Below are 15,246 nucleotides of genomic sequence, written 5' to 3'. Positions count from 1 at the left end.
GAGGGACCCTTCCCTCCCCTGCTCCTTCTCAGGAGCCGGCAAAACTGGCCTCTTGAGAGGGATTGAAGGGATCCTAAGCCACGGTTCTCCGCCTTGGCTCCATGGGCACGCCCTGGGGATTTTCAATCACCGAGGTCAGGCCCACCCCCAGAGATCCTGATCGAAGTGTTCTGGGTGCCCTCTGGCAGCAGCAGCTTTAAAGCCCCCACCCAGGTCGCCCCCATGTGCAGCTAGGGTTGAGCAGCCCCGTCCTAAACCGCAGTCTCAGCTGCAGGAAAGCGCAGCAGCCTGGTGTCAGCCCCACCCTGCACAGGGCGAGGATGGACGCTGGGTCCCTACTCCCACGCCTGGCCAGCTTTTCCCATCCCTCTGTGCCTGGGCCGTGCCTCATCCCACAGCCTCCACCCAGAGCCCTGTCTCCCATGCCTGTGCCTCCTGCCTCTGCCTCTCACCTGGACCTCACTGTCTCTTGCTCCCCGACTCATCTGTACACATTAGCCACCCACCTGCCTGGGCCCAGTAGGCTGTCACCCAACCTCCTGCATACCTGTCATGGCTTTTGGCTCTGCCCACCCACTGCATGCTCCTCCCCTGAGCCACCTGGTGGTGCTGTGTGTGCCCCTGTAGTCTGCCCCAGCCCTCCCCTGCTGGAGCCCCAGCGTCCACATTGACCTGTTCCCTGCTGGCCACGTCACCACCAGTTCACTCATCACATTCAGAGCCCGGCCTTGTGCTCAGAAAGGGCCACGATCTCTTCCCTTGAGAGGAGCCCATGGCCAGGAGCCAACCTGGACATAGTGGTCATCTGTGAGGGACGGCTGGTTCCTGAGGGGCAGGGGTTCTTCCCAATGAGAGAGAAGATTCCAGGCGGAGTCTGGTGGGACCAAGTTCCCCTTTATAAAGGCAGGGCCATTTGTCATCCCCTGACTGTATCCCCAGAGCCAAGCATGGAACCTGGCTTGGGGCCAGCATCTGATGGAATGAATGAAGGAATGAAGGAAGTCAGAGTCCTGTGTGGGCTCACAGGCACTGGACATTCTTCCAGTTCTTGGATGTCCAACTTGCTGCTTTGTTCCTCTGATGTATATTTCAAAGCCACGTGTCAGCTCCAGAATGCTGCTTCTCCACATCCGCTCAGATCCCGGGCCTGGTGCTTATATTTCACTGGGCTTTCATTGCTCTGTGTGGCAGGCTTTCCATCACGGGGACCCTCAATGCTTTCCTCCTTCTTCCAGCCTGGATGAGCTGGATGAGTGGGGGCTAAGATGGCAAGGACACTGGACACAGGTAACATCCCCAGGGCCCCTCACTCCTCTGCCCATGGCAGGGCTCAGGGGTCACCCGCATCCCGTGGAGGCTGAGATTTCTCACCAGTGTCCCAGGCTGTCGGTGAGCCTTAGTCAGCTGGCTGCAGTGGCCACAACTCTGCTGGAATCTCCGGCCCCTGTCCTGGGGGCTCTCCTGCAGCCGCTGCCCTGCTGGGTCTCACCCTGCTTAAGGCACTCCTCTGGAGTGAGGCTCATCTTAGCAGTCCCCTCCTGGGGCAGGGTCCTCAGCCTGGCTCAGAGGAGCAAATGTTGGCATTGCCAAGGCTGTAGGCAAAAGCTCCCATTCTTCCCAAGCCTGACCGAGGGGCCCAGGGTCTGGCTTCTCTCCCATTTTCTGGCAAATTTACTGCCTCTTTGGAAATCACCTCATCCCTTTGTTTCTCCTAGATCCTGGGGTCACCCGTCAATCCACTGCTCCCTGGCGATCACATGCTAACAGGCCTCCTGGCGGCCCAGTCCAATGCTCTGTGATCCTAGGGGCCCTGAAGAGTTTATTCTCTTCCCTAACCCCTCAGCCCACAGTTCTGGATGTGATGTCAACACCAGAAGGTGCACAGCTTCCTGGAGAAATGGAGGCAATCACCTTGAATTTTAATATCACGACGCCATTAGCATTCTGGTCTTTCTTTAGCCTGCACCCTGTGTTTCCTGCTTTCGGGAGAACCCAAACATGCCAAGGTCAATGGGGGAAACCTTATCTATTCCCTAGAAGGTTCTGGAAGCCACAGGGCAGAGCACGCTGGCCTTTACCTTTCCTTGTGACAGCCCACCCTACGACTCTGCTTACTTTGAAGGGATCAGTGCTTAGGTGAGCCACTAGAAACAACGACCAAATCAACACTTGCATCAAAAAAAGCTCTTTATTCAGTTTGTGCTATAAATGGAAAAGCTAAGATCTACACTACAGGCCTGAGAAGCTGATTTATAAACATCAGAATAGCAAGTCAATCAGAGAAAGCTCGGCTGCTACTACTACAGAGAAAGTTCTGCTCACGGCTGCATGCAGGATTTTAGACACCGGCTCCTGCTTGCCTGACATTTTGTCTCAGCACCGAACCTGTGTTCCTGGGAAACCTGCTCCCATCTTTCTGCCCCACCTCAACCCACCCCTCCATGTGCCTGGGCCAGAGTGGACAGAGGTGGGGTGCTGCTGGGTGCCAAGCTCCGGGCACTCATTTCTTCCTTTGTCGTGGGTACCGAAGTATATGGGGTCAATGACTGAGTGCTGTGCGTGTTCTCCTGGCTTCACATCTTAGAATCCGAGGCTGGCCACTGGTGGCGCGGGTGTTCCTCCCCAGTATGAAGGCTGCCAAAACCAGGACCACAACCAGGAAGACCCCAGCAGAGATGGCAACGCTGTGGTAGCTCCCCTGGGTGCTGGCTTGCTCCTCCACGTCAGCCACCGGCCCATCTGGGAAGGAGAGGGACCAGGAGAAGAGGGTCGGCGTCACGATGAGCCCAGGGGAGAAAGATGGGGGGACAAGTCAGGTGGGGGTCCCAGGGCCGTGATTGAAATCAGAACTGTCTGTCTGGTGGGACAGGAAAAGAATAGGAGAGAGAAGTGCTGAGGGGAAACTGAGGCCAGGCTCCAAAGGGCAGTGGAAGGTCAACCCAGGGAGGTTTCATTGTCTTGTCAGCCAACAGAGTCAGAGCAGGTTTTGGGGCGGGAAGTCAGAGCTGGGCTTTGGGAGGTCAAATCTGGATGGAGGCTCCCGATAGACGGGAGGGGAGAGAGCAGGGGCACTGAGGCCAGCTGGGAAATGGGTGCAGAGTCACAGGCAGGAGGTACCCAGGCCCCAGCTCCTGCAGCGCTGAGGGGAGAGAAGGGAGAGGAGAGACGCGAGCAGCATCCCTGTCACCCATCACCCACCCGCCGTCCTCTTCTCTGTAGCTCCGACTCCCAGCAGAGGTGTCACACAATCAACGTATGTGACTCATTTCTGAATTGCATCCCCTCCTGCCCAGTGTCAGCTCCACAGGGGCGGGGATTTTGATCTGTTTCTGTTTGTTTAGGAATTTGTTGCCTGGCACTTAACAGGCCTTCAATAAACATGCCTGAGGGGCCAAGCGGAGCAGCAGTTAAGTTCGCACGTTCTGCTTTGGCGGCCCAGGGTTTGCCAGTTTGGATCCCAGGTGCGGACATGGCACTGCTCAGCAAGCCATTCTGTGGCAGGCGTCCCACATATAAAAAGTAGGTTAAGATGGGCATGGATGTTAGCTCAGGGCCAGTCTTCCTCAGCAAAAAGAGAAGGATTGGCAGCAGATGTTAGCTCAGGACTACACTAATCTTCCTCAGAAAAAAAAAAAAAAAAGTGCATGGGATGAAGAGTGAGAAAAGAGCCTAGATCATCCGGACATGGGGATGGCCTGATCTGGGGACAGGAGGAGAGACAGCCATCAAAGATGCTCCATGGGATGGAGCCCTATGACCAAGGGGAGGGTTTGTGACAACTACTGCTAGCCCACACGTGCCCCTGTCACCAGGGCCCCCCGTCTGTTGACCTGGCCCCGGCCCAGACCAGAAATCCCGGGAATCCCTCTGCGAACACTTCCTCACCCACACCCACAACAAGACAGCACAGCAGGAAACACAGTCCCCGTCCCAAAGGAGGAAATGAAGTGGCTTGTCCAGTGTCCGGCCCTGCGGGCAGCCAGAATAGAACAACCCTGCCAGCGTCCCCACAGCCTCCACGCCCTGATGTCATTACCCCTGGGCCTAACTTGTTATTATTGTCACAAGCAATAATGTTACCGCTAACGTTGTTAATATCGGTGACAATGACAACAGTAAGAAAACCACCGGTCATCGCACCCAGTGACTTCTACCAGGCAGAGGCCAAGGCCACTTAACCAACACATTTTTGTAATTCTCTCAACAGTCCTAAGAGGTGAGCATTAACACTTTTTTCTCACAGGTGAGGAGCGTGAGGTTCTGGGAGTTCAGACCCAGGGGATAAGGGGAACAGCTGTGTCTGTGTCCCAGGTCAGAACTCCCATGCCCAAACCCCACACAGGGGTCCCCATAGACCAGGAGCCCTTGGAAGAAGGCCGGAAGCAACTCCGCATGGCCCGGCGTAGCACAGCATGCCTGACACACAGTAGGTGCGCAATCTGAGGTGGAATGTGACACCCACAGAGACATCCCGAGTCCCCAGGTGTTGCAGGCCTGGGTCCTGGTGGGCAGTGGGTCAGGAGAGCCACCTACCCAGGCTCCTCTACTCGGCGCTCGGGGCCCGCAGCTGGATGGGGCCCAGGACGACGTCCACCTTCTCCTGGTAGGAGCCTGCGTCCCTCTTGGACCTCACCACACAGCCCCTGTGGCAGCGGGAGGAGTTGTCGTCCGCCTTGCACACCACCATCCTGCACCGCAGGTACACGGAGGGGAAGCGGTTCAGGAAGTGGAAGGAGCTGAACTTGAAGCGGGCGACGCGGGGCGACGGCCGGGGCAAAGTTTGATAGGTCGTGTCCTTCACACACCTGGAAGCAGAGAAGAGTCACCCGTGAGCTCTCACCAGCACCCTGTGCTCTTCAGGACTCGGATGCCCCAGGCAGGCAAGTCCAAGGCCCGGGCCCCCGCTGCCCCTCCGATCCACCCTCTGAATGCGTAGCCCAGACACTGACTGCCAGCCCTGCAGGGACGTCCTGGCAGCTCTGGGACGTCAGCAGCATCCTAACGCAGCAACTCAGCCCAGGGTTCCCACGCAGACAAGCAGGTCCACAGTGCACAGCAGGTGCTCTGTGACCATGTGCTCAATGGCCCCAGGGAGCCCAGGTGAGTCCAGGAGGTGACAGGGCCCAGAGTAGGGGCAGGAAGGAAGATGACATTTCCTTCCCTTTCCTGGTCTCAGGGCCAGGCCGGGTGACACTCGACTGCTCTCTGGTGTCTCTGGTGCCCTCCCTGTCCAGGGCTGTCTCCTGACCACCTCGCCCTGCCCTGCACCCCGGGCAGCCGTGCTTTCCTCATGCGCCGGGTACCCTCCAGGACGCCCGGCCCTCATATCAAGCACTCCGCAATCCCTCCGGCACCTCATCTCTGCTGGTGCTACAAGGATCATTACCTAAGGATCCGCTGAAAGAGATTTTACTCAGCTACGGGGAAGGCGCATCTCCCAGCTCCACCCAGCTGAGAAGGAGCTCACACTGACCGCATGCAGCACTGACGGGAAGATTCCAGGCGATGCGGCCAAGACAACAGCAAGGACCCTGCCCATGGGGTTCAGGGTGGAAAGTTTTGGGGATGCATGGCAGGTGTCGCCCGGGCATCCTGACTAGCCTGGAGATGTGACCCAGGGTCCACTTGCTGTCTTGCTTCTGCCTTCCAGAGCTTCCTTCCTCTGCTCTCAACTCACATTCAGATACCAAGTTCTTTTTCCACAGTATTCACTTTAGCAACAAAGGTGGGAGAGAAAGTCCCCAAAGACCCACAAGGAGGTCGGACAGTCGTAAACGAGGTCGGGGAAGCTCAGGGGCCACCGGGCAGGAACTGCATTTCCCATAAACCCACATCAGTCTGCGGTCTGCGAGCCAGAGCTGCACAACCCAGGCTGCACTTCATAATCTCCCCAGGACATTTTTAAAATATAGATCCCCGAGCTCCAGCACAGATCAAATAAAGAGAATGTGCAGGTAGGGCCCAGGCATGGGTTGTTTGAAGCTCCAGATCATTCTAATGGGCATCCAGGTGGTTGGCGGTCAGGTGCAGCTAATGAGTCCCTGGGCTCCAGGTACAGTGGACACATCTTCCCCCACATGCACCTCCCCCTCTCCCCAGAAAACGCCATCAGCTTCTGTGCATGTATGTGCCCAAATTTGACCCACAAGAATTCTTTAGCAAAGAAGAAATAAATCACTCGCTCATTTGCAGTAACCTCAATCATTCGACATAATCAGGTATCACCTTGTTACTCTCTGTAGAAAGAGGAGCTGGGTGAGCCACTCTCCCTTCTTTGCTGCCAAGGGGCTGCTGTGAATTGAACCGACTGCCTAGACGGTGAAAAAGACAAGCCTCAATACCCATTTACCAAATTGGCACGTATTCAAACTGTGCCTGGGAAGAAACGCTGTTTTTAGTGTCCAGGGAGGTGTGACACTTAACCTCCCAACCCTAATTCCTAGCACAGCCCCTGACCCTCCCTGTACAACTTCCACATGAAGCAATTGTTACTGAGGAGCCAAGGTCAAATCGTAAGCCAGGAAATGGTGCGCACGCCAATGGACAGAGATGAAAGAGAAGGGACTAGAGGTGCACACTCCGGGGTCCTAGGACCCCTCCATGAGCTCAGAAGAGGACAGGACTCACCAGAGTCCATCATCCGGGAAGCAGAACAATTGTAGAGAACCCCAACCTGGGCACCACTGACCCCAGCCTGGCACTACTGGCCTCCCCTCTGCATCTCTTGAGTTTGGTTGGAACCATGGACTCTGAGGACGTCCATTCTCAGCTGATGGAGGTCAAGGGACCTTCTGCTGCCTTTGACGCAACATTCCTTGCGGACCACCTGCTGCGCATGCTCTTTGCCCAGGGCCCCATCTACTCTTTCTCATTGAATCCTCCCAACAGCCTATGATGTGGGCATCACTATGCTCATGTGATGGGCGAAGAAACGGGCTCAGAGAGGTGCAACTGCCTGCCCGGAGTGATACAGCTAGGGTGTGGCAGGGCTGGCATCTCAATCTTGATCTGCTCCAAAAGCAATGATTTCCCACTGCACGCATGTCTTTTGAATACAAAGGCTTGCCTGGAGTTTGGTCACTCGGGGTCTAATCCCAGTTTACAGCTAACCTGACTGGTGACCACTGGCGAGTCATTCAGTTCTCCAGACACCCATCTCCCTGTGTGTTAACCAGAGACGATAACCTGACTGGTTAAGACTGAATGACTAGGACCAAAACCTACATTCCTTGAGCCTTTGGGCTACTCGTGTTTGAGTTACCAGGCAAAGGTTGAAGTGCCCCCCAGGAAGACACTCCTTACCCGCTCCGGATTAGATCGTAAGTCAGAGACGTAAAGTCACTGGAAGATGGCGAAGCCACGCAGGTGTCCACAAACAAGTCCAAGGAGGTGTCGGAATGGAGGATTTCAGCCTGAAGGTACAAAGTCTGGTCCAGGTCCACATAGTACGGGCTGCTGGTCACACGATTGGAGAATGAAGAGGATGTATAAAAGAAAATGTTCACATGAAAGTTGCTATACTGGACTTCCGTGACCTCGATGGTGTCATTAGCGATGTACATCGTCTTAACCCAGGTGTCCCGGAGCATCTTGCAGCTGACGTGAATGTGCAGGTCCTTCTTCCTCTTGATGATGCCGCTTGAAACAGCTGCTTTGAGGACGTTGGAATAGGTGATGGTATCGTTATCTACCTGGGAGAGGCAGGCAGGGGAGCAGAGTCAGGCAAATGTCACCTGCTAAGGGGAGCTCATTGGTGACTTTGGTTAGAAGGAGAGGAAAGTGACTCAACAAGCCTTCAGACCCCGCCAGAACCACAGGGAGATGGCACATGCCTGCTGCCAGGGCCCCCATGGCCTGGGAGGGGCCCGCCGCCTGACTGACAGGACTCCTTCCTCTCACTCATCCCCTTCCTCCACCCCATATGGGGGACCACAGTGTGGCCGGGTGTTGGGGCCCCCTGGGAGCTGCTCCTCCTGGGCAGAGGGTGTGTCTGGATGACCCCACGCCCTGCTGTGTGACTCAGCTGAGCTTGGACCCCTTGGCTCAGGGCCGTTCTGGCTTGTGCTGTTTCCTTCTCACTGCTGCTGGGAGAGGTCAGTCCCGTCCTTGTGGGAGGGGCTGGCGGGAGCAGTTTCCCTGTGCTCCGGCTGGGTCAGTAGTTACTGCAGCTTGGAGTCTGGAGCTGCTGGAGCTGGAGCAACAGAGATCTGGAGTCAAGGCTGCAGCAGGTCTCTACCTCTGGGGCAGGGACCTCGCCAGAGGCTCCTGTGGACAAGGGGGTGGGCCATGGCCACCTGAGCACTTCCTGTCACACTCTGCTTTCTCACTCCCTGGACCATGGCGCCATTTGCCACTGTGCCTTTCACCAGGCAGCAAATTCATGAGAATGTCGGTTTCTCATGCTGCTTGACATGCCTACCATCTTGTACGTGACCTTTCTGTGGAGGGAGCCTGCGACTGGTGGTCTGTGAGCATCAGAAGGAAAGGGTGATGTCTAAGTATCCCTCTCTTCCCAGGGCTTGGTAGAGCATCAGCAACAGCATCAGCAGCATCAGTAAATATCCAAGGAATGGATGAAAGGTCTAGGGGACAGCAGCCCAGCAAAAGCGCTGTGATGAATGAAGGACTGGGCCGGGAGCTGCCCTCCCAAATACCAAGAGGACACAGGTGAACAAGGCCCCTGGTGTGTCTGCTTCTTTCACTCAATGTAACATTTTTGAGATTCTCAGAGTCTGGAGTCGGCTCCATCACTTCCTGGGTGAGTGGCCTTGGCCTTGACCCCTGGAAGCCCAGCCACCATATTTTTAAAGTCGGGTGACAAGGAGAGAGTACTTGGTGGGGTTTGTGGAGTATGACATGGAATACTCCCACCGTCTGCCACTTGTAGGGTGACTAGTATCCCAGTTTGCGCAGGATCGTGGAGTTTCCTGGGACACGAGACTTTTCCATGCTAAAATCTGAAAAGTCCCAGGCAAACCAATGCAGTTGGTCACCCTAGATGGTGACAGATCAACAAATGGCAGCTGCAGAGGCCGATTTACTGTGAGCTGAAGTTTCAGGGCCCCCTTCATATGCACAGTTTCTTCCAAAGCAATCAACATATTGGCACAGCCACATGTTTTTGTACGATTTATAAAAGTAAGATATGTCTACATTCTTTTGCTCAATGAGGCACCTGTCTCTCCCATCCATGCCACCTCCAGAGCGTGTAAGCTTCAGGCCCTATGGAACCTGGAGCGACCCCTGGGAGCTGTCTTCATTATTGCTGACGTGAGTGGCAGCCTGCCAGACACCCTCTGTGCTGGACAGTGCTGATAATGCACCTACTGACCTTCCCTCCCACTCCTTCCGTCTGTTTAGAAGTGGCTGCAGCCACGCCATGGCACCAAGAAACAGAACTATATCGTCACCCGATTATGTTTTGGTTCTCCCATAATCATGTCTTCTGTGTCCCCAGCATTCAAGGAGCACAGCACACATCATGATTAGAAAGCTGCCCAGCAGGAGACAGTGTGGGAGGCCCCAGGCTCACCTGCTTGACGGTGCCGCAGCCTGAGTACGGAATTGTGAATGTCACCTGGCTCGACGTTATCTGGGGCTGACACTGGCTGCTCCCACCCGAGCTGGGAATGACAAGGTCCCTGGCAGAATAGCCCAGGGACTGGAGGTAGCTCGTGTTCACGCTGGCTTGCATGCGATCCGGCAGACAAAGCAGCTCTGGTGGCCAAGGGCAGACAATGCGTCAGTCAGCACCCCCAGCTGCACAAGCGCCATGAGGAGCCCCTCCCACACAAAGGCGCAGAGATCCAGATGTCCGACAAGGATGGTGCGCGTGGGACACACCTCCCCATGACCCCCAGGACCCCCATGGCCCCAGTCAGCTCCATTCTCAGCAGAGCCCTGTGAGGGCACAGGGACTCCGGATTCCTCTGACGGAGAAATGGAGGCAGGACGTGGCTGAGTGAAACGTTTGCCAAGTTACCATTTACCCATAAGGAAAGTAACGCTCCGGTTGAGTTGTGGGGTGTGAGGTAAGGTCCTCGAGCCCTGGGAGCAGGTCCGTGCTCACAGTCCCAACTGCAGATGGAGCGTGGACACCACCTGGCCCTCCCTGGCCAGTCTGTCAGTCAGTCCCCTGCACAGCTCAAAGCACGGCCGTTAGCCTCACTGGAAGTGGCTGAGTGACCAGCTCGGTCCATGTTCAGACAGCAGCCAAATGTGCCAGGTCTCAGGACATGATCACAGCGTCCCACATGCTGGGAAGGTCACAAGGCTTCAAGGCCTCAAAGTCACCTCTGCCCTTGGCAGCGACATCTCACTCTATGCTGAAAGCATCACCCTGCGCCTTCTACTTAGTCTCTGCCACCACCGTACGGCCAGTACACTGCCCATGGCCAGTTCTGACCCTTGACCTCGTTTCTGGGCAGCCAGAGTCCCAAGACCCACAGCTCCTGGCCCCTTGGTGACCTGACAAGGCTGCTCTCATTTCTTATTTCACAGCCACAGAAGGTTGAGCGGCTTCTGCTCTCTGAGGTGCACCCACCGCTAGCGAGCCCTCACCAGGGGGACTTACCAGTGCTGTCATTGGAAGGATGAGAGTAGTAGTGGGCCTGGAAGCCTTTCTTTGTGACACTGCCGTCGCTGACAAAGCGAACGGACAGGAAGTTCGAGGACGAACTGAAGGAGCCCCACCCCCCATCACAGACCCGCGCAATGAGAGGGGAACTGTGGTGGGGGCCGTCGAACACTTCAATGTAATCGTAGTTACAGCCGCCTTCCAGCCTGCAGACAGAACACACAGCTGTGGCTTCACTTTTAACCAGGATTTGACCCAGGAGGTCAGACCTCAGTGAGGGGTCACACCTCTGTGCCAGAAATGCCGACAAAACTAAAACTGAAAATAACAGATTTCCATAAATCCAGCAGAGACTCATCTTCCCAGGACCTACGTGCATGGGTCTCAGTCGTGCCTGTTGGGCCCCACGTATGAAATCCACACGCGGTCTCCTGACAGCCCTTTGCATCTTGAAAGGAAGGGGTCACATCCTGCCTTAGGCTTTTCATTCAATCAAGAAAACCCCAGTTTCCCATGGCACGAAATAAATAGCCATGAATTCATAGCGAGAGAAATAAATAATTGAACAATAATATTGCGCAGATCACACAGCCTTTCTGAATCTCAGATGTGAAGTATTTACAGAGGCGAAGTTCTCCTACCCACACATACCGACAAGAGCTGGTGTGAAGTGCAAATGAAACAGTATGTGGAAAAGGGCCTCATAAAATGTCACAAATGGTTCGGTCATTGTCACTAAGATATTGGCCAAAGAACCAGGGTGGTCAACTTTCCTCCAAGGAATTTCGTAAGTCCCCCGGATCCAAAATGAATTATAATGACATAGGAGAGTGTAATGATGAGGAGATTAAAATAATATTGTGTCTTTTGCAAAACCCCAGATGAATTTCCACAGCAGAGACTCCCAAGGCCACTGCAACCAGAAACCAAGAGAGAAAACTAGTTCTTCAGTGACGGCCATTAGAAAAGAAATTATGGGGCCCAATTTCCAGGACACTAGAGGATACTGATGCCTCTGCATGGTTGCCCCTCTCCTTGGACCAATCACATATTAATGTGTCTTTGCTGATGTCTCCTCTGCCTGAAACAATGTTCCTCCCCCATCTGCATTGGATGAGGAACAACCCAAGCTCTGCAGAAGGACTTCCCCACCCCTGCCCCGCCCCTGGGCTCACCCCAAAGAAGCAGGGAGTGGAGAGAAAAGGATACAAAATAACTAGTGTGGCTGTCAATAGGATTCCTTGCATTATTATTACACCTAACAACGATCCCCCCATTGGCTAACAGGTGCTTTCATGTGTCTCTCTGGTGACCTTCCCAGAATGGGTGAGGGGAGGAAAGCAGATATCTCACTCCCCTCTTTGCCTGAGGCTCAGGATAGTGATTTCCTGATTTCCCACAGTCCCTCAGCCAATCAGCGACAGAACCGGGATTTAAACCAGGGCTCTCCTCCTGGCCCCGCCTCCTCAGGCTGCCTCTGTGCTGTTGACCCACAAGAACCCACAAGAACAAGTCTCCCCCTGGCGAACATCTCTCCGGAAGGATAGGCACCGTCCATTCCCTCCAGAAGCCCTGCGAGGTCCCCCAAGTTCTGCTTTGCACCCGCACTCACTGGACGTCTCCGAAGACGACAGTCACGTAGTGGTTGTTTTGGACTTTAATGTCCCAGACACATTTGGCGTTGTTCGGATAGTTCCCAGGGTAGGATGGGCTGGAAAAGTGCCCTGAAGGTTGGGACAGGAAGCCTCCGCAGGAATTATATCCTGTCAGAACAAAATGGAAATGCTGATGCCCCCAGAGCACACTGCACAGTCACCGGGGGCAATTTTTAAATGATTCCCAAGACGGAAACCCAGCAGGAGGGGGCCGGGACCTGGACCAGCCAGTGAGGACCAGCGGGCCCCCTGCCAGGGAAGCTGCACTTAGGGAAGCCTCTCCTCATTCTCGTCATCCCCCACCCAGTGTCCCTGCCTCTGAGGGGAAGGGAAAGGGGATTTGTCAGGAGCTCAGAACTTAAGGGTTGGACGGCAAGGTTGTAAACAGGAGCTGTTGACAAAGAGAAAAGACAACGACCAGTTTCCTAGCATCCTTGACACCGTTGCTGAGTGCTGGCTTGGCCTGGGCCAGAAATGAGCCAACCCTGGGCTCACAGCGGGACGCTGGATACAGGCCTTGCCCTCAGGGAGTTCACAGCCTGCAGGAGACAATGGAAAAGAGCGAACCCCAATGTAGTGGGATGGGGCTGTGACCACGCAAAACCCAGGCAATGGCGGGAGCCCAGAGCTTTGGCTCCTGACCCAGATGTAGCAGGGAAAAGCCGACAGGTAATCAGGGAGGCAGGTAAAAAGGTGGAAAGGTATGTACCAGGCAGAGGGAACAGCATGTGCAAATGGACTCAGGTAGGAGAGTGCCTGGCACATTTGGGGGACATCAATGTGGATGGAGCAGCGAGGGAGAGAGGGAACAAATCAGATGAAAGGAGTGAACCCTGGAGAGCCCTAGAGATCGTGCTGAGCTGTGGGATGTGTGTCCAGAACTCCCTGAGAAGCCACTCGAAGGTGCCGAAGCTGGGACAGACACTGCATATCCTAGAAGACCCTGGCTGCAATGGAGAATGGGGGGAGGGGGGCCTGAAGTTGCTCTGCTGCAGGAAGCCAGATGGTGAAGAGGTGAGGGTGGGAGGAAGAGGAAGATCTCAAGGAGCCAGGGGTGTGCTGGGAACACTCAGAGCAGGTTCACCAGGAGCTCAGGAGCCAGCGATCAGGAGCTTCTGCTGGTTGCACACTGAGCTCAGCCAAGAAGCAGTCCCCATTTTCTAAAATGGTCACAGTTCTCCGTGGGATGACTAGGACAGTCGTTTTCATCTGAAATCAGCAGAGGCCCAAAACCTCTTCCCCTGCAGCCTCTCTGGGAGGACCAGCGCTGGTAGCAGGCGGTGTCTGGAGGCCACAGGGCTCTCCAGCCTGAGCTCAGGGAGAGCGATGGCTCTGGGCACTCAGCTGGTCACCAGAACCACGTCCAGGCAGTTGAGGAGAAATCATTCCCCGGGAGGAGGCTGCCCCTCTCCTCCTCGCTCTGGAAACCTCACAGAGCAGAGTTCCAGGGAGGACTCTGACTGGGTCGGGTGGCTGCGACTCACCTGGGATAGCGGAAGAGATTAGAGCATCCGCAAGAAGGAAAGGAAACGAGTCAGCCTCCGAGCCAGGAACGAGTGTGAACAAGGCCCCCAGGATGCTAAGAAGGAGAAATGCCTGTCCCTCCATCACTGAGCAAGGCTTCCTGGGTGTTGGCCAGGAGACCTGAATAGGAGACGTACGTCTCAGGGGACAGTCTCCTCAAAGAGGTGTTGGGGAATTTGTGCTTACACCTTCATGTCCATTAAACCCTGTCTGCTCTGGGGCCACCTATGGAAGATGCTGCAGCCCACCCAGAACGTTCAGGGACAGCAAGGGCTGTCAGTGAAGTGATCAGAGAAGCCGCAACCTTCCACGGAAGCTCAGGGTGAGAGGAGATCCTGCAAGACGACCCAAGTGGAGACAACCACACATTAGAATAGAGGCCCAGTGTCTAGGAGGACCGCCTGAGCAGGGAGGCCAGGACCCTCCCCACGACCACAGTGGTGCGAGAGCCAGCAGATAATTAATTACACTGTTATTTAACCCAAATAAATGCACCCCTCAAGGTGTGAATGTGGCCCATTATCCAACTGCAAAGCTGTGCCCTGACAAGCAGGCAGGGAAAGGAGCAGAGACATAATATCCCGCTCAGGTCTAAGGATGCCCAAATGGGAGGAAACACCCCCTTGAGCCCTGATGGAGGTGAGCAGGAATGGAACCCCCAAGCCACACCGGGCACGCCCAGCGTGGACCTCTGTGGGGACCAGAGGCTAGCCAAGAATGAACCTGTTTGGAGCTTGTTGGACCCTGTGTGGTCCTGCCTGAGCTCTGCAAAGTCCCAGCACATGAGGGGCCCTGGGCCAGCCCCATGCAGGCCAGGCACTCTCTACCCCTCTGCCCGGGTCAGCTGCCTCTTCCCTGAGAGCCAGGAGCCAGGTCCTGGCAGGACTCGCAAGGATTCCAGGGCTTCCACTGAGATCCCAGAGGGGACAATTTGCTGAGCATCTGGATCAGGATCCCACTGAGACAGGTGGCCAGCACCCCAAGATCAGACCGAGGTCCTGTGCTTTAGAGGTTCCTCCCTCTGTCCCACCCCACCCACAGGGCAAGGAGAAGCAAGGGCACACCCTGAGCCTCCTCCCATCACCCTCCAACCCAAAATGGTCCCCTAAGCAGAGAGGGAGCCTGAGGGGGTGTGGACAGAAAGACTGACGTGTTGGTGATGCCACATCTTGGGTTCTTGTGGGCTAAGGACCCGGGAGTGCAAAAGAGGGAAGGCAGAGTTAGAAGTCGTGGAAAGAAGGACTCAAATAAAGCTTTGGGCAGCCTCATGACAATGACCTCACATGTGGACCCCGCCACTTGCTACTCGTGTGTGTTGCACCAACCTCCGGGTCAGTGACCCCCCTTGTCACCAAGGCCCCTCTGCACATCAGCCTGCTCCCGCCACCTCTCTAGCCTGGCATGTCCGCTCTGCCATGGGAAGACCTTTGCCACCTCCCTCCTCTGCACCATGGACTGGCTGGTGCACCCGAGGGCATGCCCAGACTCGGC

At 55.5% G+C, this 15,246-nt stretch overlaps 1 protein-coding gene across 1 annotated transcript in view; it reads right to left on the bottom strand.

Moving 5' to 3' along the window:
* Positions 1 to 2,169: 2,169 nt before the first annotated feature.
* Positions 2,170 to 15,246, bottom strand: part of LOC103543682 (scavenger receptor cysteine-rich domain-containing protein DMBT1-like) — a 29,552-nt gene continuing 16,475 nt past the window's right edge. The window contains exons 5-10 of the mRNA XM_070632009.1: positions 12,189 to 12,339; positions 10,574 to 10,782; positions 9,533 to 9,717; positions 7,303 to 7,691; positions 4,534 to 4,805; positions 2,170 to 2,739 (exon numbers count right to left, since the gene is read on the bottom strand). Of these exons, the coding sequence (XP_070488110.1) occupies positions 4,544 to 4,805; positions 7,303 to 7,691; positions 9,533 to 9,717; positions 10,574 to 10,782; positions 12,189 to 12,339 (1,196 nt within the window). The 3' untranslated portion in view covers positions 2,170 to 2,739; positions 4,534 to 4,543. The remainder of the gene's footprint in view (positions 2,740 to 4,533; positions 4,806 to 7,302; positions 7,692 to 9,532; positions 9,718 to 10,573; positions 10,783 to 12,188; positions 12,340 to 15,246) is intronic.

This window comes from Equus przewalskii, chromosome 1, assembly GCF_037783145.1.
Source record: "Equus przewalskii isolate Varuska chromosome 1, EquPr2, whole genome shotgun sequence".
In the NCBI taxonomy this organism is placed as follows: Eukaryota; Metazoa; Chordata; class Mammalia; order Perissodactyla; family Equidae; genus Equus; species Equus przewalskii.
The sequence above is the reverse complement of the archived record's forward strand: the minus strand, read 5'-3'. Positions and strand labels throughout refer to the sequence as shown.